Raw genomic sequence first — 24,843 nt, forward strand, 5'->3', positions numbered from 1 at the left:
AGGCCTACTCAAATTTTTACCAGACTCACTGGTTTAAACTCCTATATGGCCTGTGTATGGTCTATAAATGAAAGCCTAAATTAGACAACAAATAAACATACTAAAACAATAACTTTAGGCAACGAATTAGCCAATTTAATTAGAACAAATATTTCAGTCATCACTTCGATGAAAGACTGAATTAGCCAACAAATGAAGCTACTAAAACAACTTCAAAAATAGTCCATTCCTCACTCGGATTTCTTCCAATTTCTTAAAAATAATTGGCGGAAATCTTCAGTCAACATGTCAAGTGTAATTGTGCCATTATTATTCAAGTTCTCAACTCTGGGACTACCCAACATTTTTTTAATGCAGGACTCTAGTGAGAGAGGGGAGACTCTGGAAAATACATTCACACCTCCGTTAATTTACAAAAGGATAGTCTAATAGCTTGGCTAGGTGTGAAAAATCCCCCAATTTGTGCCACAGTTTAGGCTACCAATAGATGCTGCGGTCAGTCTTCTGAACGAAGGTAGAATAGAGTCTACTACACATACTAATGATAACGACATGACTTATTATAATGATAATAGTAAAAATAGCAAAAAGGAAATCAAGGAGGGTAGGAGGAGCGAGTGCTGCGTCCTTATTACAGTATGTAAACAGGTGCAGGCCAGATTGTAATCAAACAGCACAAACAGGTGCTGTTTGATTACAATCTTTTTTCTGACCGTTTGGAACAGTGTAAACACAAATACAATAATAATTTACAAACAAATTATAAATCAATCCCAGCTAGTCTGTTCTAAAGAAAAAAGGTTTTAAATTCTTCTGTGCAGCAAAGATCGGGGGCCCAGGGCAGTAACATTCAGCTCATCTGATGAAGGTGCAGATGGATCAGATTCAAAGAGCGAGTCAATGAAGGCAAACCAAGCAGAAAGAGAAACTCTGAGGGCAGAGACGTGAGACGGCTGATGGGATTCATCCGGAGCCAGGCGGCATTGACGGAGTGCCAGGCCGCATTGGCGTAGAGTCAGAATCCCAGACCCGATTTGCCCTGACGAAAAATGCATCAACCCCCTAAAAATATGTCATTTTATTATAATCCACGTAATAACTCACACGAGACGAGCTGTAGCGAGAGGAGACAAACTGCGTATGTTAAAGACGATCAGAAAGAATGTGTAGTTTAAGCTGGGTATAAATAAAACAGATCCGGACACAACTCATTGGAATGCCCCCACACCACGGCCCAACTAGCAATTTATACCAGTTTAACGGAGTTCCTGACAACGCGCAAAGAAAAGAGGCAGGGCTGAGGGGCAGGACTCTTAAATACAGGACGGTATCCGTGATTTGGCTATGCATACTGCAGGCCAGGGCTGCCCAACCCTCTTCCTGGAGATCTACCTTCCGGTGGGTTTTCAGTCCAACCCTAATTTAACACACCTGATTCTACCAATTAGCTGCTCAACAAGACCTTAACTAGCTGAATCAGATGTGCTAAATTTGGGTTGGCCTGAAAACCTACAGGACAGTAGATCTCCAGGAAGAGGGTTGGGCAGCCCTGCTGGAGGCCTATAAATTGTCTGGAATAATGCGCCTCTTTCAAACCATGAAGCTGAGACAGAATATAAACCATTAATTGTTTGAAACTTGGACGTTTTACTCCATATAGACCTTATGAGGAATTTCTTACCTTGCTTCAATAGCTTAGCAAAACCAGACCATTCAAACGTTGAGGGAATTAATTTATAAACACTTCCTCATATGCCATTGAAACTAGTATCTCTTCTGTTCTCGGTTTTCAAATCACAAATAAAGCTTTATGCTGCAAAATAGCCTTCTAAATAGACTAAGCCTTCATTAGCGTCAGAATATTTCAGCTCATGCACTCAGCCAGGCAAACAAACAGTATTATAGTTTTTCACACTTTGCAATAGTGTGACAAAGTAAAAATACCAGTAATCAATTAGCTGCATTAGCCTGGCCTATGTGTGAAAAATTCCCCTCAATTGCCACAAGTTGTGCCTCCGTGTCTACAGACAACATTGGTTAAGGCCTACAGTTTTTAATTTAAAGAATGAAGCAAATCAACTTTATAATAGTTAATGATTTATATACAGTATATTCAATAGAAAGGAGCATCTACAGTATTTGTTTATCAAGCTCTTTGGTTTTTCTTAATAAAAGAATGATACAAAATGTAGATGTTAACTTCAACTACCTTTTAGTTGCACTTCCCCCCAGCGCCAAGACAATGACATCATCAATGTGTTTGTTGCATTGTTGTATTGTTAGTTACTCTAGCCAAAACGTCTTGATGGCATTCAAAAGTTGATCTTTGTTTGTAGGCTTGGCAGAGCTACGAATATATGTTTTCAGATGATGCCAAACAAGTTTGATCAGGTTCAAATCAGGAGACCTACACTACCGGTCAAAAGTTTTAGAACACCTACTCATTCCAGGGTTTTTCTTTATTTTTACTCTTTTCTACATTGTATAATAATAGTGAAGACATCAAAACTACGGAATAACACATATGGAATCATGTAGTAACCAAAAAAAAGTGTTAAACACATCAAAATATATTTTTTATTTGAGATTCTTCAAATAGCCACCTGTTGCCTTGATGACAGCTGTGCACACTCTTGCCATTCTCTCACCCAGCTTCATGAGGTAGTCACATGGAATGCATTTCAATTAACAGGTGTGCATTCTTGAAAGTTCATTTGTGGAATTCCTTTCCTTCCTAATGTGTTTGAGCCAATCAGTTGTGTTGTGACAAGGTAGGGGTGGTATACAGAATATAGCCCTATTTGGTAAAAGACCAAGTCCATATTATGGCATGAACAGCTAAAATAAGCAAAGAGTAACGACAGTCTATCATTACTTTAAGGCATGAAGGTCAGTCAATACGGAACATTTCAAGAACTTTGAACATTTCTTCAAGTGCAGTTGCAAAAACCATCAAGCGCTAATGATGAAACTGGCTCTCATGAGGACCGCCACAGGAAAGGAAGACCCAGAGTTACGTCTGCTGCAGAGGATAAGTTCATTAGAGTTACCAGCCTCAGAAATTGCAGCCCAAATAAATGCTTCACAGAGTTCATGTAACAGACACATCTCAACATCAACTGTTCAGAGACTGCACGAATCAGGCCTTCGTGGTTGAATTGCTGCAAAGAAACCACTATTAAAGGACACCAATAAGAAGAGAAGACTTGCTTGGGATAAGAAACACGAGCAATGGACATTAGACTGGTGGAAATTTGTCCTTTGGTCTGGAGTTCAAATTTGAGATTTTTGGTTCCAACCGCCGTGTCTTTGTGAGACGTGGTGTGGGTGAACAGATGATTTCCGCATGTGTATTTCCCACCGTAAAGCATGGAGGAGGTGGTGTTATGGTGTGGGGGTGCTTTGCTGGTGACACCGTCCGTGATTTAAAATTCAAGGCACACTACAGCATTCTGCAGCGATACGTGATCCCATCTGCTTTGGGCTTAGTGGGACTATCATTTGTTTTTCAACAGGACAATGACCCAACACACCTCCAGGCTGTGTAAGGGCTATTTTACCAAGGAGAGTGACGGAGTGGTGCATCAGATGAGCTGGCCTCCACAATCTCCCGACCTCAACCAAATTGAGATGGTTTGGGATGAGTCGGACCGCAGAGTGAAGGAAAAGCAGCCAACAAGTGCTCAGCATATGTGGGAACACCTTCAAGACTGTTGGAAAAGCATTCCCGGTGAAGCTGGTTGAGATAATGCTAAGAGTGTGAAAAGCTGTCATCAAGGCAAAGGGTGGCTATTTGAAGAATCTCAAATATTAACTATATTTTGATTTGTTTAACACCTTTTTGGTTACTACACGATTCCATGTATTATTTCATAGTTTTGATGTCTTCACTATTATCCTACAATGTAGAAAATAGTAAAAGTATAAAGAAAAACCCTTGAATGAGTAGGTGTTCTCAAACCTTTGCTTTCCCCAAACAAAGTTGGAAGCACAGAATCGTCTACAATGTCATTGTATGCTGTAGCACTAAGATTTCTAAGGGGTCTGAACCATGAAAAACAGTCCCAGACCATTATTCCTCCTCCACCAAACTTTACAGTTGGCACTATTAGGGCTGTGGCGGTTATGAAATTTTGTCAGCTGGTGATTGTCAAGCAAAAAACTGCCGGTCTCACGGTAATTGACCGTTAATTAACATAAAACACATTTAGCATCTCCAGGCTCCACACATAGTCTACAAGCCACTGATGCAGACCTTTGGAACATCTACATTTTTAAAAAGTATATAAAATCCATGTCCAGATGTCACAATAAATCCATTACTTATTTTAGACAGGTCTAAAGAAACATGATATGAAGAAAAGGTAGTCTATTTCAGAAGAACAGAATAGCATACTCTGCGTTGTCCTTATGGTAGGCCCTGATCAGGCTATGCTATACGGCTGTGGGCTACACTAGTTCATTTAGTAAAGATTTGCTTCGAATTCTGTGGCATTATTTTATAGCATGAAGAATACAATTGAAGAAAGCTGAATAAAATAGAAAATATATTTTCTCCAAACTATTTGAGGGAGTGCAGACATTCTGTGTTGAGCGGTTAACAAAGAAACAGGTACTCCTATATGCTTAATTTAGAGTTATTTATGTAACTTTAGTTATGATAGAAATGTTGGGCTATACGTTTCGATTTTGAAAACATTCTAAGGCTGCATGTACAAATAAAATTTGTATTAGTCACATGTGCCGAATACAACAGTGAAATGCTTACTTACAAGCCCTTAACCAACAATGCAGTTTAAAAAAATACGAATTAGAATAAGAAATAAAAGGAACAAGTAATTAAAGAGCTGCAGTAAAATAACAATAGCAAGACTATATACAGGGTGTACCGGTTAGTCGAGGTAATATGTACATGTAGGTAGAGTTATTAAAGTGACTATAAATAGATAAGAGTATAGCAGCGGCGTAAAAGAAGGGGGGGGGTTAATGCTTGGGGGTAGAAGCTGTTTAGAAGCCTCTTGGACCTAGACTTGGAGCTCCGGTATCGCTTGCCATGCGGTAGCAGAGAGAACAGTCTATGACTTGGGTAACTGGAGTCTGACAATTTTTAGAGCCTTCCTCTGACACCGCCTGGTATAAAGGTCCTGGATGGCAGGAAGCTTGGCCCCAGTGATATACTGGGCCGTACGCACTACCTTCTGTAGTGCCTTGCGGTTGGAGGCCGAGCAGTTGCCATACCAGGCAGCGAAGCAACCAGTCAGGATGCTCTCGATGGTGCAGCTGTAGAACCTTTTGAAGATCTGAGGAAGATACGACGCTAATGATGATTAGAAGAATTGATAATGCCTTGAATTTCCCGCCTGCATTTGCCCCCCCAAAAAAATCCATGCCTTTTGCGGCCAATGGCTGTTGTGCTGAATATAATAATTATAATTCCCTTCTCTCGGCTGCGTGAAAAAGCACCTCTCAGTGATATGGATCTCCATCACGTGATCGGGTCTTTCTCACAGGCTACAAGTGAAGACAGACACATCGGGGACACAACTGCGTGTGTCCTTATCCAATTTTGAGGCGCATATTGAAGATATTGGAAGAACTATCCAGATTTATTTTTCATCAGCCAACAAGATGAGTCATCATGTCATCTATGCACTGAAATAGCAAATGGAGGACGCTTTTGCCGTGGTTCCTTTTCATGCCAGCCAGGTAGGCTATACTCCTGTTGTAAAGAGAAGCAATGTGCTTCATATTAGGAAAGTTGAGAAATAAATATAGTAGGCCTAACCTATAGAAAGCTGGATGGGATCCTTCTCTTTTTAATAGAGGCATTCACTCTGTTCTCACGCAATTGCATAGTCTATAGAAATGTTGCGCAACTTCCACTGGACCTCTTCATCCATTAAATATCTTGGAGTATATCTACCAAAAGATAAACCCAAACTTTATTGCATGAATTATGATCACATCAAGAAGACAATATGATGACCTAGACAGGTGGAATTCACTTCCCTTAGATCTTAGTAGTAGAATTGAAACAATCAAAATGAACATCCTGCCGAGGTTACTGTACTTGTTCCAATCACTGCCCATAGAAATCCCACCTAAACAGTTTAGGGAATGGGATTAACGGATGTCAAGGTTTATCTGGAACAGTAAGAGACCAAGAATTAGATATGCAACATTACAATTACCAAAAAACTGTGGGGGTATGGCCTTACCAAACCTAAAATATTATTTTGTGTCAGCCCAATTGAGACCTCTGGTGTGTTGGTGCAATTCAGAATACGAATCCAAATGGAAAGACATTGAGACTACTTTGACAGATATACCCATACAGTCAGTTTTGGGAAATAAGGACATGGTAATAGAAATATACAATAGACCAAATCAGTGGATTAATTTCTCTCTGAAGACATGGTTTAGGGTAGTTAAGCAAAATAATTTAGACAGACAGATCAAACTGCTGAGTTGGCCTGCATACGACCCCAGCTTCATCCCTGCAACTCAGGACAGCAGATTTAAACAATGGACGCAGAAAGGCATCACATTATTCAGTACAATTATAAGTAAAAAACATGGCTTGGATAAACAAGATTTTTACAGATACCTACAAGTTCGACACTATTTCTTAAGGGAGATAAAAGTGATTCGAGCACCTCAAAAATGTATCCAAGTATTCAATAAAGCATACAACTTGGGGAGTAACAAAAAAACGATTTAAAATCTCTACTTGGGTATTCAATCCTCAAAGAAACATTCTACAAACTATATTAAAAAGAAATGGGAGGAGGAACTTAACATTGAAATAACTGATGAAACATGGTTGAACATATTAGAGACTCAACAAAGCTCCACCAACTCAAGGTCATGGAGAGAATCCTGTTGGAAGAATGTTATACGTTTCTTCATAACACCTAAACTGAAATCAAAACAGACTGGCTCCCTACACCCTTGCTGGAGAGAATGCGGTCTATTGAGGGCGGACCACTCTCATATCTTTTGGACCTGCCCCGCAATCGAAACTTACTGGGGAGAAATAAGAGCTAACATTGGAAAAATAATGGGATTTGACATAGAACATTCATTTCTTTGTACTTGGGTGAAATAGCTGATAGCTAATAGCTGACTCAATAGAGAAAAGTACCTCTTGAAGGTCCTACTGGCAGCCAGTAAAAAGGCTATCACTAGGAAATGGCTACAAAAAGACCCTCCCACAGTGACACAATGGATAGACATTGGAAAAGAAATACACCACATGGAGTGTATGACCTTTGCTTTAAGGACACAAGAGGAGAGAGGTCAGGAATACTGGAAAAAATGGGTTTCGTACTTGAAAAAGGTCTAATTCAAAGATTTCAATGTAACTAATATGATGAAGGTATGGTGTGCACTGTAACTGCCAGATCTTTTTTTTTGTTATTTTATTTTACTTTTTGTACTTTCTTTGTGTTCCTCAATAAAAATAAAATGTAAAAAAAGGAACATGAGCTCATGGGTTCTCATGAAGTGTTTCATTAGATTTTCAAATACACTTGCATTGATGTCAGAGTGATTAGAGGGAGAATAGAGTGCCGAGTACCAGGCAGTTAGCAAGTTTGGTAGGCTACTAATGACCATCAGCAGCATCAGAGCTAGGAGAAGCCTAATTAAATGTGACTAAGCGGTCACGTGGAATTTGACTGTCGTCAAAACTCGTGACCGCAGGTGTGGCGGTAATATGGTCACCCTAACAGCCCTCAGCACTATGCATTCGGGCAGGTAGCGTTCTCCTGGCATCCGCCAAACCCAGATTCGTCCGTCGGACTGCTAGATGTTGAAGCATGATTAATCACTCCAGAGAACGTGCTTCCACTGCTCCAGAGTCCAATGGCGGAAAGCTTTACACCACTCCAGCTGACGCTTGGCATTACGCATAGTGATCTTAGGCTTGTGTGCGGCAGCTCGGCCATGGAAACCCATTTCATGAAGCTCCCGACGAATAGTTCTTGTGCGGCTGTTGATCCCAGTAGTGAGTGTTTATGATTTTTACGCGCTTCAGCACTTAGCGGTCCCATTCTGTGAGCTTGTGTTGCCTACCAATTTGCGGCTGAGCCATTGTTGCTCCTAGACGTTTGCACTTCACAATAACAGCACTTACAGTTGACCGGGGCAGCTCTAGCAGGGCAGAAAAATGACTTGTTGGAAAGATGGCATCCTATGACAGTGTTACGTTGAAAGTCACTGAGCTCATCATTAAGGCCATTCTACTTCCAGTGTTTGTCTATGGAGATTGCATGGCTGTGTGGTCGATTATATACACCTGTAAGCAACGGGTGTGGCTGAAATAGCCGAATCCACTAATTTGAAGGGGTGTATATGCTTTCCAAATGCATACTGCCTCCAGCTGATTGCAAAGTAGTGTGTGACGTGCTGATGAATCCTACCTTCCATTGCCGTTTGATGCAGCGTTACTGAGAACTCGGAAATATCTAACTTCCGAAATGGGAACTCGAAACAAAACGAGCTCCGACTGGGGAAAAATCGTTTTGTACAGTCATCCAACTTGGGAACTCAGGCCTCTTTCTACAGCGCCAACTTTTCAACCTGAAGATCACTGACGTCGTGATTTGACCATGTATTTTTCAGAGTTCCCTGTTATCTTGAAAGCACCATAAGATGCTGCAGCAGCAACTCTTGCGCTGTCTGACATATTTTCTACTCCAAGGCTCTGTATCTGTATGCGTTTGATAAATAAGATACATAACAAATCTACTGTACACACGCGCCAATTTTATTCTACAAAATTATGCAAACTGACCTATAGACCAATAAGCATGATCAGTCAAATGTATTTCTATCGACTGGTATTTCCACCAATGAATAGGCTAAAAAGCATTATTTCGCAATGGGATTGTTTCTTCTTCTCCCGGACAATTGGTCGGCGCAAATTTTATTCATCGGTTTTTACATTATTTATTTTTTAATCGGACAAAAGCCGGCTAATACTGGCTAACAGAAACTGAGATGTAGAGTTATTTGAGTCATTGAATGCAGACAAGGAGAAAGAGAAACATTCTCCGAGGGCAGAGATACGGGCAACGGCTGATGAATTGGTTCAGAGCCAGGTGGCACTGACGGAGTGCCAGGCCGGTTTGGCGGAGAATGACACATTGAAGAGGGCGAGGCACACTGTACAGTAGCTTAATCAACATCTGCACTTCGTCTAATTCAATAATATATTTCTACTACTGTAAGATGCTGTGTTTTTATTTTTTAGAATACAGTACTGGGCTTATAGTAGTGATGGACATTGGTCACAGTACACACCTTGATGAGCCATTAAATTGGACAATAGCCAGCCAAAACTCTCATAGTAGCTAACTGGTGATCAAAACTAAATTGAATGAGAGGAGAGGTGTTAATGGTTGGTGTTCTTCAGGAAGAAAATTAATTCTTAAAAACAAAAATAACCGTAAATAAAAGAGAATGGAACCAGTCAAATTTGAATTGAAACGACCAGGTTTATTTGAAATGACCAAATGTCGGCCTTTAACCATCCGACTATTTCACACAATATTGTGCAAATATTTATATTTTTGAAAGACTTGTATTAACGGATATTGTATGAAATTGTAATTATGAAGTGTATTCACAATTGCATGGTACGATGAGCTCTGCTCAACTTCAAATGCCGTGATTAGTAAATGGAGTAGATATGCTCAAAGTTCCCCTCTGGTGGTTCGAACGAGCAATAACGGCACACACTGTAATGCACCATACTGTACCACGGTGTCCCGCATGCTATACCACAGTATGAATGCAACTTTTAATTTAAGAACCACTGTAGGCAGAGCTCTATTGGAGTACAAACCCTGGCAGCACCTCAAATGGCACCCTATTCCCTTTATAGTGCACTACTTGAACATTTCTCTCTCTTTGAACAGAGGCGCTTTGACGCAGTAACACATGGAATATGTATTAGCCTCCCGGTTAAACGTGTGAGGTAAGTCTGAATGAGAAAAGTAATTTATATCATGCTGTGATAACTAAACTTGTACATTTAACTGAGAATTAATTAACATACAGAGATGTAAAGAGACCTGATGACAAGATGGATGGTATGGACAGCTGTCTCCCTGTTTCCTGTACTTGTCTTGAACATTTTCACACAGCCCACAGCTTCAAAACACACTGACAGGTTTGATTCACACATGATGAAAAGCAATCATGGCAGGCTGTTCACCAAAGGCAGTACAGATGCTCCAAAATAGCTCATCAAGACAAACTATCAAGAGTTCTACTAAACTGAATGTTTATCATTATATGAAAATGAATTGCAGATGCTTTCGCAGGTGAAGCAATATGCTTGTGTTTCTAGCTCCAACAGTGCAGTAATACCTAGCAATAAAATAAAAACACAACCCAGGAAAAAAAAGTGATATTCTGTAAGATGAGCCATGACTAGAATAGGGTATGTATATATATTAAGTGGGTGAAACAGTATGTAAACATTATTAAAGTGACCACTGTTTAGAGGGCAGCAGTCTCTAAGGTGCAGGGTAGAGTATCAGGGGTAAGCTGCTAGAACAGAGACTGAGTTTCAGGGCAACTGTTTAACAGTCTGATGGCCTTGAAATAGAAGCTGTTTCTCAGTCTCTCCGTCCCAGCTTTGAAGCACTTGCACCAGAGTATGTGAGCGGAGAGCAGCTGGAGTGGATTGTGCCCAACTTGACTGGCGCGCGGAGCGAGATTCGCAAAGGCTGGTGCGTCGGCTTTCTCTCCAACTCTAATTTCGCTCCAGTAGCACTCACTTCAAGAGCTCAGGGCATGCCCGCCCAGCATGCATGTGTAGTCTACTTGTGCGCTGCTATGGCCCCTTGCTTTAGCTACTGTCATGGAGTTCGCTAAATATTTTAATAAAGAAACTGATAAAACACACAGGTGCAAAATCAATGTGACTTACAAAGATGAGGACCAAAATCAAGAGATGGCGTGCGGTGATGTAGTGTCAACAGCTAAAGAATCATTGTGGAATATGAAAAGACACGTAACCCGAAAGCATGATGGCGTACTTACTACAGTACGTGAACATGCTAAAAGAAAGGAACGAGGTGGGTAGATAACTAAGTGCGCCATTGTAGCAAAAAATAATTAGAAACAAAAAATCTGAGCTCTTAAACGTTTAGTTCATTTTTATTTTATTTTCTATTCAATAGGCCATAATTGATTATGGCCCAATAGGCGTAGCATATTCCCACGTTCAAGGACTTTCCATTTTGATTGGCTAATTTTGCCCAAAAACCTTTAGGCCTACCTAAATTAAAAAAACAACTCTGCATCTCTGCTCAGCTCGGCGAGAGTGGCTAAAAAAGTGTTTAGCATCCCCAGTGACTCTTTAAGTATGGGAGAGGACATTCTCCGCTCCTGGCTTGCTCTCCAGGCACCATCATATGAGCCTGAAGCCACAGACTGGCCAAATTCGTGTTTCTAAAAATGAATTCAAAGGCACTAAGTCATTTTTTGTTAAATGTTTTATTTAATTCTGAGTCAGTCTATATGCGCAAGTTAAAGACTATAATGATTTAATACAGCAAAAAAGTTGTTTAAATGCTTAGTGCATTATGTCCCTACCAGCCTATTGTGTCAGACACGCAAATGCTTCACAGTGTATTTATTTTGTTGGCTTTAGCCTTAAAATAATACAGCATAAATAATTAATTTACGTTCTTTCTTAGGCTCCCTGTCTGGCTCCTGACCTATTTAGAGTGTTTATATGCTGTTTAATATGACATGTAGCCTATTTGAAATTATGTTTGCTTTTTACATTCACCTTTTCATGTTTATTCAAATACTTTTCATTCAAATCCATATAGTTTGCTTTCAAATATTCAAAACCAAATGGTAGGTCCAGGTAGTCACAAAAATGGATGGATGTTGGTTAAATTGTGAATTTAATGAATGGAGCGAATTTGGAGCAGCAGTTTTTTTCCCTGTGAGCGGTTTTTAGCGGAGCGGTTGGAAAGTACCTGGAGTGACATGAGCGAGACTTCCAACCGCTCAGCTCACATACTCTGGCCTGTATGGTCTTCTCCTTCTAAATGGTAGCGTGGTGAACAAGCCATGGCTCAGTTGGCTGAGGTCCTTGATGATCTTCTTGGCCTTCCTGTGACACTGGGTGCTGTAGACATCCTGGAGGGCAGGCAGTGTGCCCTCTGGAGAGCCATGCAGTCACGTACAGTAAAATTGATACAGCCCGACAGGATGCTCTCAATGGCGCATCTGTAGACGTTAGAAGTTCTTAGGGGCGAAGCTGAATTTCTTCAGCCTCCTGAAGTTGAAGAGGCGTTGTTGTGCCTCCACCACGCTCTTTATATGAAGGGACCATTTCAAGTTGTTAGTGATGTGCACGACGAGGAACTTGGAAGCTTTTGACTCTCTCCACTGTAGCTCTGTCGATGTGGATGGGGGCGTGCTCTCTCTGCTGTCTCCTGTAGTCCACAATCAGCTCCTTCGTTTTGTTGACGTTGAGGGAAGAGTATTTTCCTGACACCACTCCGCCAGGGCTCTCACCTCCTCCTTGTAGGCTGTCTTATCGTTGTTGGTAATAAGGCCTACCACTACTGTGTCGTCAGCAAACTTGATGATTGAGTTGGAGACGCGCGTGACTACACAGTCATGGGTGCACAGGGAGTACAGGAGGGGGCTGAGCACGCACCCCTGTGGGGCCTGCATGTTCAAATCGTCGTGGCGGAGGTGTTGTTGCCTACCTTCACCACTTGGGGTCAGCCTGTCAGGAAGTCTAGGACCTAGATGCACATGGAGGAATTCAGACCCAGGGCCCTGAGATTAGTGATGAGCTTGGAGGGTCCTATGGCGTTGGAAGGATGAGCTGTAGTCAATGAACAGCATTCTTACGTAAGTATTTCTCTTGTCCAGGTAGGATAAGGCAGTGAGCAGTGCAATGGCGATTGGGTGGTACGTGGATCTGTTGGGGCGATATACGAATTGTAGTGGTCTAGTGAATCGTGTAAGGTGGAGATGATATGGTCCTTTACTAGCCGCTCAAAGCACTTCGTGATGCAGTGAGTGCTTACTGAAGTCGGCCCCTTCACTGTTAACTTCGCTGTTGGTTTGAGGAGGGAGGAAGGTCATTTAGGGACATTATCTGGAATGGCAGCCTCTCCTCCAGCAAGCCTATAGACAGCTCGGCCAGTGGGGGTCCTACATCAGACCACCACATAAGCATCCAAACCTCGGAAAAGGCCAGTATGCATCCAATCCGCCTCTTAGTCAGAGCTGAGCACTTATCAGGTGCACCCATCAGTCACAGAGGGCACTCTGACCCTCAGCTAGGCTACATCAATACAAGCATCACAAACATTGGGTATGCAGACAGAGACTTAGGCTGTGTCCCAAAAGGCACACTATTCCCTACATAGTGAGCTACTTTTAAAGAGGGCCCATACGGTTCAGTTCAAAACTACTGCACTATGTGAGGAATAGGGTGCGATTTGGGACACAACCTTATTGTGGGAGCCAGGCAGGGCTAGGCTATTTCTACAGACGAAAAGTCAATGATGGCTCCCAAACATATTCTTTATTCTATGTTTATTTAAATGTGGAACATATTGTGCCCGAGGGCTTTCTCAGCACAGTACCTAATGTAGCTAACGTGTTTCTTTATAAATACAGCCATAAATTATCACAATGTACACTCCTGACTTTAATAGCAAAAAGATATACACCGAAAATGGACCGTAATTAGTATTTTCCACACAGCCCCTATTTCCTCCTAAAGTGGGGCTTACTCTCCAAAGCCAATCATAAAAAGGGCTTCTGGGAAAATGGAAGGATTTCTAAGCCAGAACTGTTCAAAAAATATGCGACGATCATCGATCAATGGAATTGTTATGAGAGAGAACAAGAAGGGTAAGAACAAAGTGGGAAAGAGGCAAACACAGTGGCTGCATAACAAATGGCACCCTATATAGTGGACTACTTTTGAGTCCTATGCGCCCTGGTCAAAGGTAGTGCACTATAATGGAAATAGGGTGACATTTGGGAGCACCCAATGTACCCGGCTATAATGGGGGAACAGGAAATTACCACTGTGATTTTAATAACATAAAACGACAGATCAATTAGCTCCCCTGAAAGAGACGCCTATTCACGTCGGAGAGCCAGCCACTCTGTGTGTTCCGGTGGAGTGCGGGGCTGCTGCAGCCGCGCCAAACCTGCACTCTGCAGCCTAATTTCATTCCCAGCCCAGCACACCCAGGAAACTGGCTCCTGCTACCTGACAGCTACTGAGCTTTTCATATTCTTCAATTATTATTTCTAAAATTACAGAGCGACGCAAAAACCAAAACTGTTCACGGCGAGGAGGGGGGGATGCAAACCAAAATAATGAGTTGTAGACGCTGGGGGAAAGTTCTGAATTAACCCAGGTGAGGGATCTCAGGCTGCTGTTGCTTTCAGACAAAATGGACTGACTTAAATGGCTAGTGCTAATATCGAGGCAAAACTTGATTCCTTGATGCACAGTCACTTGAGTGAGAATCCAATCTGACAATTTGGATCATAAGAAAAAGCCATGGCCATTGTTTTGCCCATAGGGAAATGACAACAGGATTAGAAAAGTGGTTTTCATCTAGCAGGTGCATGGCTGGGCAAGCTTTCTCTACGGCCCAAAGAAGGAATATAAATATTTCACCTGTGAACTAACGATTGATTGAATGAACATTCAGCTGAAGGGATATAGGCAAACAGGTTGGAGTTTTAGCTTGAGTCCAAATCTACCCTCATTTCCTAGTTAGGGGAAAGGCTCTACGTATTTTACTTCCCTTCTATGCCTGTCTATTGATCCGTGTTGTCTTTGTCAAATAGTCCCATCTCCTGGTTTGGCTATTTCAGTGATGATCAATCACTTTCTTGTTGCTACTCAATGATTTACAGCTGGACCAGGGATATGAAATCAATATTGTAACACACAGACATAAGGAAGAGGACAAGGCTCCTGATGGCAAATAAATGAGAACACAGAGAGGTCAGGGCAAAACAGCCCTCAACACAAGAAAGGAAGAGGTAGTTGAATACATAGACACTGATTGATAGTATGTTTGACACCTACCATAGCAGCTAACTAAAGCACAGACTGAGTAAAGTATATTTTTTACGAAAATAAATGTCGAACACCTGTGGCGCTAAACTAGAGAATTCGTCAAGGTAGTACTCAGACGGTATTTGGAAGAGGCGGGGCTGATGCACGCCGCACAATGTGCATCAGAGAGAAGACGTTGAATCAGATCGGAATAGCAACTTGTATGTAAAACACTCTGCCTCCCTGCACCCAATTAATTTGAGTGTCTGCAGGTGTGCACAGCTGCACACCACTTCTGATTCTACTTACCTCCACCACGTATCTCTCTCTAAATGCCACCCCTTCGGTTACGCTGTGCAGGCACTATCGGTTATCTGAGGTGATGTTGTGCTAATTAATTTACTATGTACAGAGCCATGTTGTATCTCTCCAGAGAAGAACACGTCTCTGCAAACTATCCAAATAGGGGACACTGTGCCTCCTTGAGGGAGGCAGATGATGTAAGACCACGATTCATTCCCCATATAAGGGTAATCTTCCCCGGGACCGCTGCTGTAATAATATATTCATAACATTTTAAGAGTGGTGTTGGTAGAGAAGGCTATTTCCCTCCAACACAAAGCAGAGATGGCCTTCCTACCTTGACCCTTTTATAGTGCTGACAGTGGCTGTTCCACACATGTCTGACCTGTGGACTGTGTGAGTGCAGTTTTGGGCATCCCTTCCTTCACAGTGACAGGAGGGCAGGTAGAGGTGACTGAAAGAGTGAGCCCAACAAATAACCTTCTCCAGAAACCTGAGGTGGAGTCCTACCCCGCTGCCTTATTATTAGAGGGAGGTCGATGAAAACTTGGTGGTGCTGTGCAATTAGCCTGTAGACATAGCCCAGTGCTTTGACACAAATAACAGTGTTTAAGACAGACTCACCCCGCACGGCTGGAAGATAAGGCCGTCGACTTCATGGCTGACCTGGGACGTGAAGCTGCCTTCCAGGAGCTGGAAAAACACAACAGGAAATATCATCAGCAACAGGACAGACAGACAGTTACTGTACAGCAAGGAATGGAAATAACAAGCTAGAGTCTGGTTAATAGAATGACATCTATATCCTCCTACAAGCTCACACATAATAACCATGGGTTCCATGGGTTGCATCCCAAAAGGCACCCTATTACCTTAATAGTGCACTACTTTTGACCAGAGCCCTATAGGCCATCTTGTCAAAAGTAGTGCACTATGTAGGGTATAGGGTGCCATTTGGGATGAATGCATGGTTTCTATTATAACGCAGAAAAGCAATCCTTGTAGAACTAGGCTGGAGGCCATCTTTTCCACCCACCAATCTATCAATATACAGTAACACACAATGTATGGTCTATCGTGTTACTATATCAGTATCAAGCACTCATCTCAGTGATTGATATCGCATCAATCAAGTTGGAAACATCAATGCACAGTTGCACACCATTTGACAGTTTAGGCTTAGGTTAATGACCGAAATAGCACAGACCACATGAATAATTAGGCTCCTGATGGCAGGAAAAGAGAGGCTTGTTCAGCTCCTCGATTAAGGATGACAGATGTTCAGCGAAAGACAATCTACAGTACCATATTGGCTGAGGCATCCCCAGGAGAGGAGACTTAGATAGGCTACTGTAAAAACGATATTAATCTGAGATTAAGCTGTACTACATAATCAGCTAGCTGAACATGGTCTTCAAATGAAGAGCGGCCAAAAGCAGAACATTTAGAGTGGTATAAGTTAGGCGTTAAAGCTCAGGGCCAGAAAGTTTAGTTTAAGATTTATGGTCACAACAGAATTTGGTCGACAGCATTGGAAATCTTCAGTACAGACCCTATGTTCCTCCAGGAACAAAGAGGACTAAGTAAGAATGTAAGATTTACCTTGAAGTACTAATATGACCATGACTTACATTATAGAGTAAGCATATAGCCTAAACTTAAAAGGAATCGTGCAGTGGGGAATATGCACTAATAGTCGAAGGCTTTGTATCCTGAGGATGAGAAGCACCCAGTCCATGTTGAATCAAACACTGTGGGGATGAATCTAAGTACAGAAAAGACACTGGCTGACAACAAAGCCCAAGTCTGCACAATACTGCTAAGTCTCACGCTGAAAAACATGACAACAATTGTAGAACATTTAAAATTAAATACAAGTTTTGGTCTCGACACAGGTTTGCATGTGTTAAAGCAGGTGAAGCAAAATGCTTTTGTTACTAGCTCCAACAGTGCAGTAGAATGGCTAGCAACAAATAGAAAATAAAAACTAAAAACATCACAATCCAAAGTAGATACAGTGCCTTCAGAAATGATTCATACTCCTTGACTTATTCCACATATTGTTGTGTTACAGCCTTATTATACACACAATACCCCGTAATTACAAAGCAAAAACAGGTTGTAGAAATTTTTGCAAAAAAATTAAAACTGAAATATCTTATTTACGTAAGTATTCAGACCCTTTGCTTTGAGATTCGAAATTGAACTGAGGTACATCCTGTTTTGATTAATCATCCTTGAGATGTTTCTACAACTTGATCAGAGTCTACCTGTTGTAAATTCAATTGATTGGAGATGATTTGGAAAGGCACACACCTGTCTATATAAGGCCCCACAGTTAACAGCACATGTCAGAGCAAAAACCAAGCCATGAGGTCAAAAGGAATTGTCCGTAGAACTCTGAGACAGATCTGGAGAAGGGTACCAAAAAAATTGTGCAGCATTGAAGGTCCCCAACAACACAGTGGCTTCCATCATTCTTAAATGGAAGAAGTTTGGAACCACCAAGATTCTTCCTAGAGCTGGCCGTCCGGCCAAACTTGAGCAATCGGGGGAGAAGGGCCTTGGTCAGGGAGGTGACCAAGAACCCGATGGTCACTCTGACAGAGCTCCAGAGTTCATCTTTGGAGATGGGAGAACCTTCCAGAAGGACAACCATCTCTGCAGCACTCAACCAAAATCAGGCCTTTATGGTAGAGTGGCCAGATGGAAGCCACTCCTCAGTAAAACGCACATGACAGCACCCTTGGACTTGACAAAATTCACCTGAATGACACTCAGTCCATGAGATACAAGATTCTCTGGTATGATGAAACCAAGATTAAAATCTTTGGCCTGATTGCCAAGCGCCACATCTGGAGGAAACCTGGCACCATCCCTTCGGTGAAGCATGGAGGTGGCAGCATCATGCTGTGGGGAAGTTTTTCAGCGGCAGGGACTGGGAGTCAGGATCGAGGCTAAGATTAACGGAGCAAAGTGCAGAGAGATTCTTTATGAAAACCTTCTCCAGAGCGCTCAGCACCTCATACTGGGGCGAAGGTTCACCTTCCAACAGGACAACGACCCTAAGCACACAGCCAAGACAACGCAGGAGTGGCTTTGGGACAAGTCTCTGAATGTCCTCGAGTGGCCCGGCCAGAGCCCGGACTTGAACTCGATCTAACATCTCTAGAGAGGTCTGAAAATAGCTGAGCAGCAACGCTCTCCATCCAACCTGACAGCGCTTGAGAGGATCTGCAGAGAAGAATGGGAGAAACTCCCCAAATATAGGTGTGCCAAGCTTGTAGTGTCAGACCCAAGAAGACTCAAGGCTGTAATCACTGCTAACGGTGCTTCAACAAAGTACTGATTAAAGGGTCTGAATACTTATGTAAATGTGATATTTCAAGGTTTTATTTGTAATAAATTAGAACAAAATGATAAAAACCTGTTTTTACTTTGTCATTATCGGGTATTGTGTGTAGATTGATGAGAAAAAAACAACAATTGAATCAAATTTAAAATAAGACTAAACCTTAACAAAATCTGGGAAAAGTCAAGGGGTCTGAATACTTTCCGAATGCACTGAATATAAGAATGAGCTTTGTTTGAGAATACAGTATATACATACACAGTAAGTAAACAACAGTATATAAACAAAATGTGAGGTGACCAGCATTCAATGACTCTATATACATTAGGCATCAGCCTCAAGGTGCAGGGTTGAGTACCGGGTAGATAGCCGGCTAGTGATGGCTGTTCAACAGTCTGATGGCCTGGTGATAGAAGCAGTTACTCAGTCTTTCGGTCTCTGTCTGCTAGATGGTAGCAGAGTGAACAGCCTGTGCTCGGGTGGCTGAGGTCCTTAATGATCTTCTTGGCCTTCCTTGGACAGAGTGCTGTAAATGTCCTGGAGGTCAGGCAGTGTGCCACCGGTGATGCGTTGGGCTGACCACACCAACCTATGGAGAGCCATGAGAGGTTGAGGGTGGCGCAGTTGCCTTACCAGGCGGTGATGCTGCTCGACAGAAGGCTCTCAAAGGTGCATCTATAGAAGATCCACAATCAGCTGTTTCACTGTGTGGCCTAATATAAAAGAGCGGAGTTGGAGCAGCCTGTGGCGACGTGCAGGCTGGTTGTATTATTATTAGTGATGTTGGCCCTGATGCGAGGTGGTAGCAGCAAGCAGGGGCCCTCTGGTAAAAAGCCTAGGGGAGGAAGGGAGGGACGCAAGCAGCCAGCCAGGCTGTTCAACAGAGGCACAGACAGCTGCCAGATGGGAGAGACAGATACAGCCCAAAGCTATTAATATGAATATGCAGTTTATTGGGATGAATCTTATCCTGGAGGCAGAGCGATTTCTACTAGAATTCTAATAAAATGTGCTATATATCGTAAAAATTCATGAAAACAAAAATGTGCTTTTCGGTCTTAATTTAAAGTTAGGCATAAGGTTAGCAGTGTGGTAATTGTTCGGCTTAAAGTTAGGTTTAGGTTTAAAATAAGATTTGATGATTTGATGATTTGATGTGAATGTGCCAGCTAGTGACTACCCTACAGAGCTGCCTGCAGTACATGAGTCATCCCAATAAATGCCAATCTGCTATTAATATGGGCACTGTACAGCAGCCTCAAAGTACGAATAAACTCAACTCACAGTTCAGTTCATTCATTCATCTTTCCAGTGGTGTAAAGCACTTATGTAGAAGGAGAATTTTTTTCCAATTCATTTATCAAGAGAACAACCCTGGTCAGCCCTACTGCCTCTGATCTGGCGGACTTACTAAACACACATGCTTAATATGTAAATTATGTTTTGAGTGTTGGAGACAGCCCCTGGCTATCCGAAAAAAAAATAAATAACTAACCAAATGAAATGGTGCCGTCTGGTTTGCTTAATATATAGATTCTTAGTATTTAACACTTATAATTTTGATACTTAAGTATATTTCAGCAATTACATTTACTTTTGATACTTAAGTATAAGTAAAATACGCTTAGACTTTTACTCAAGTAGTATTTTACTGGGTGACTTTCATTTTTACTTTTCTATTAAGGTATCTTTACTTAAGTATGAAAATTGGGTACTTCTTCCACCACTGATTCTTTCTTTCAGACAAGTCAGACAAAGTACCCTGCATGCAAACACTACCATTGTAGTGAACAAACTACATTTACATGTCCATAAATAACAGTGAAATAGATATTAAAGTGGAGTTCAATTTCATTGCCATGGCAGCTCATCATATACTCATTATCTACGCAAACAGCATTTGACTCAAAACACAGAACAAACGCTGAAAACAGTCGAAAATGAGTGACACATATCAAAATGTCACCACGGGTGGTGGCTGCTAAAATATCTCCAAATGTCACATTGTCACTCTTTACTCATGTCACTCTTTACAAGAACCAGAGCGTGAATTAATGCCAACGTAAGTCATGAAAACGACCAAGAGATGAACAACAAAGGAAGATCAGAGTCCTTCTTGCCCCTCTTTCGTATCCATAGTTTTACAATCTCAATGGTTTACAAACAATTAGCCAGGAGTGATTTTTCTCCATGTGCCATAAGTGCTATAACACGAGTGGTAAACAGGATAACGGACAAGAAATGCCAACGCTCCCTCTCTAAGTACAGTCCTGCATCAGCCAGAAGGCAGGTTAAGGTATCATATCCACTAGGAGAGAGAGGAGACGGAGCTGAAATACAAACAGCATTATACGAGGCAGGAACAGAACAACAATCATCATATTCATATAGAACTGTCATCACGAGTTATTGTATCATACTTGCTGCGTGACTGGAGTCAGTGACACTTAGTCATCATAATAGTCATCGTAACTAATCATGGAGAATGAAGAGTCTTTCTCTCTGTATTGTCAGAATCTGACATTTAAGTTTGAGGATTAGGCTGTGTGCATGGTACAAGAGCCTGTAGCTAGGAGACAGAGGTACTTCAGATGGCGCCTCTGCACTCTGAAGTCAGGAGGGGGAATGAGAAGAAAGGAGAGAGGTCGTTCCACCTCAAAAAGCACAAGAGGATTGAGACACCCACCATCTCAGATCGTTCGGAAATCATTTCTGTAGTTAGAAACAGATAACATTAGCATTCCTGCAACATTATTTTGTTTAAATATAATTTTATTTCTGAGAAATTAAGTTAATTGATTGCACCCAAATTGGCCATTTTAAATTATTGGATTCATATAATATTAAATAAATATAGTACACAACATCTGATTTGGATCCCAAAAAAATCTAACAATGAGTAAGACATGAGGATTCCAAAGAAAGGGTCAAAAGCCACACATGTACCCCACACGCCAATACCAACCCATCAACAAGTATACAGTATCAGTTCTCTGTTTGACGAGTAGTATAGAGCTGCGGATCAGAGTTTTGTTTCTTCATCCTATGTAAAGCATTCTCAATGAATTTGGTGATGTTTTTTCCCCTGTTCAGAGAAAGTCATTGAAGTTGTTAGGTTTATGCCCCATCCTACATTTGGACATTACCAGGTTCTGACCACTACAGGGTGCTGTTCCTGCTATTAGTTGATTCTTTTTTAAGAATACCCCCACCCCCTCAATGTTAAAGGGATAGTTTACCCAAATTACAAAATGACATATTGGTTTCCTTAGCCTGTAAGCAGTCTATGGACAAGGTACGACAGCAACCCATGCTTTGATTTTGTTTACCTGGACACTGTTTCGAAGGTACCATTGACTTACATTGGATTTGTGCGACAAATGCTACAAAGTTAGCATTTGAAACAGTGGCCAGGTAAACTTAACCAAAACATGGGTTGCTGTCTTACCTTTTCCATAGACTGCTTACAGGCTAAGGAAACCAAAATTAAATGTTCTTATGTGGGTGATTTAAAAAATAATAAATCACCTAATAGCAGGAACAGCACCATCTAGTGGTCAGAACTTCAACGACAAATTTCCGACAAGAAAAAAAAAATAACAAAGTTCACTGAGAATGCATTACATAAGATGAAGAAACCATACTTCAAGCCGCAACTCCATATTACTTGTCAAACATAGTGAACTGATATTGTATATTCATTGTTGGGTTTGGCAAGGGGGAGTCGGTTGGCGGCTTTTAACCATTTCTTTGGAATCCTCATGTCTTACTCATTGTAAAAAAAAAAAATGCATGTCCAAATCAGATTTTATGTACTATCTTTATTGAATATTATATGAATCCTATAATTAAAAAAATGCAATTTGGGTGCAATCAATTAACTTAATTTCTCAAATCAAATTATATTTCAAAAAAATAATGTTGCAGGTATACTAATCTTACCCGTTTCTAACGACAGAAACGATTTCAGAACAATCTGAGAGGGTGGGTGTCATGGCTTGCTGAAATGACATGGAACAACACAGATGAGAGGAAAGGTGAGATTAGGAGGCTGTCAACAAGCTGCCTAAGCACAGTCAACAGGTAGGAAATGTGAGGTATCCGCTGATTACTTAGAAACAATGCTTCATCACAACAGACCTGCACCAGACAGATTTCTTTATCGTGAGGCGCAATTGATTTCGGAGTCAAATTCTCTAACGTCAAACACTATTAAGATGCAATGAATGCGTTAGGGGGAAATAATGAAATAAGCCTCTATCAGAATGGCTGCTCGGTGGCTAAGTGGTGAAGACCTGCCAATTGCCACAGTTGGAAAATTAGATAAAGTAGTGGTAATGGTTCCTTCAGCTGGCAGTAGATAACCCAAGACAGTACTTGACAGTGACTATTACCACTAAAGAGAAGCATCAGGGTCAACCTGGAATGGAATAATAGTGAGTCATTCCGGTTCCATACTGAAGTTCTACTTCCACATAAAGAATACAATAATTCTGCTTCCAGCTAGACAAAAAATAACTGCTGTTGTCTTTATGATGCAACTCTATGTAGGAGGCACACCGTTCTATCTGGAGTTCCCTTTCAGTTTTTTGACACCATAGTACACCCACCACCTCCACTGCATCTCCAAGCCATCTGAGAGAGAGATTGAAAGGGGGAGACAGGGAGAGGTGAACACGAGGTGGAGGAGAGATGAGCCAAGGGAGACCTCCACCAACGCACCCACCTCCATAGAGGAAGTTCCATTGGAGCTATGGTTGCTTGGAAGCTACAGAGAGGGGGCCGCAGCCCAGGAGCCCCAGCTTTCATGCTAAACCTGTTAAGGCAGGATTCACAAAGCCTTCGCCTGGAAGGCCTGCGGAGGAGATGAAATCACACAGTCCTATTAGGAGATCTATCAGGCTTCCACAGGAGACGTCAAGCGGAAGGAGGGATTAACTACTGTACCTGATGACAAGCGTTGCACTCGACGGAGAGATAAAAGGTAAAATGGCGTACCCATCTTCATGCCATGGAAGTCAGTGTATTTCAAAAAAATAGAAATTGTGTATTTTTAAAATTTCAGTCAGTGTATTTTTTACATTTCACAGTGGCACAGTAATGAATCATAGTTGGGTCGGAGAAGGGCTGAGAAACATTAAAACAACAACGAGCATGCAATCCTCCCTGCAATCTTTTTTTCTTTATATTTATATATATTTTTACAATATATATATTTTTTTCTTTAATATTGCAGATAGATTGTAGCTTCCATCAATGTAATTGTCTGCATCACTTCCAATCACCAATATATTTTTTTGTGAAACGGTTCACAAAAAACTCACAGTTCGGTACGGTACAGTGGTGTCACGGTTCGGTACGGTTTCAATAAAACGACAAAATAAATGCCTGAGAAATATGTAATTTGTATTTTCCATTTATTATAATAGTAAACATGGGTAGCTTGAAGTCCTAGGAGCATATGGAAACAAAGAGACAACAAAAAACAGCAGTGCCTGCCTCCTTTAAAACAGAACTTCAACAAGAGTGCATAGTCCAGCAGCATATATCAAAATTAAGTCACATAGCAGTGTCTTAAACAAAATAGGACCACTTGAGACTGGTTACTTAAAAACAATTAAAAATTAAAACTTAGATTTTCACGTTTTTCTTTAAGAAGATCAGTCTATCTACATTATCTGCAGTGAGCACAGATCGGCTTGCTGTGACAATGTCAGCCTCTGTGGAGAATACCCTCTTGCTAGGAACAGAGGTCCCAGGCACACCTAGGTAGCGCCTTGCTAAAATGGCAACATGAGGGTATATTAACTCTTTGGTCTTCCACCATGTAAGTGGATCAGCATCCAGGGGAATACAGTCCACTTCCCTGTATGAGGTCACCAGCTCCTCTATGACCTTGATCTTTGACTTGGTTCCCTGCTCCTGGGACGTGAACAACTCCTCAAAAAGCTCAGCCTCAGACTTCTTCTCTGGAGGACAACCCATGTCGTCTGTCGTCTCTGGAGAGGGCTTGACCCTGTAGAATTAAATTAGATGAAAATTACTATCTCTGAAGTGGCTTAAAAACATCATTTGTTGTTAGAAATATATATCAGACACTATTATGACA

The 24,843-nt window shown here is 41.5% G+C and overlaps 1 protein-coding gene across 1 annotated transcript in view; it reads right to left on the reverse strand.

Moving 5' to 3' along the window:
* The window catches only part of rngtt (RNA guanylyltransferase and 5'-phosphatase), a 158,841-nt gene that overhangs the window by 37,492 nt on the left and 96,506 nt on the right, over positions 1 to 24,843 (reverse strand). Inside the window, exon 13 of the mRNA XM_055884583.1 lies at positions 16,007 to 16,075. Coding sequence (XP_055740558.1) covers positions 16,007 to 16,075 — 69 coding nt within the window. The remainder of the gene's footprint in view (positions 1 to 16,006; positions 16,076 to 24,843) is intronic.

Source organism: Salvelinus fontinalis, chromosome 27 (assembly GCF_029448725.1).
Source record: "Salvelinus fontinalis isolate EN_2023a chromosome 27, ASM2944872v1, whole genome shotgun sequence".
Taxonomy (NCBI): Eukaryota; Metazoa; Chordata; class Actinopteri; order Salmoniformes; family Salmonidae; genus Salvelinus; species Salvelinus fontinalis.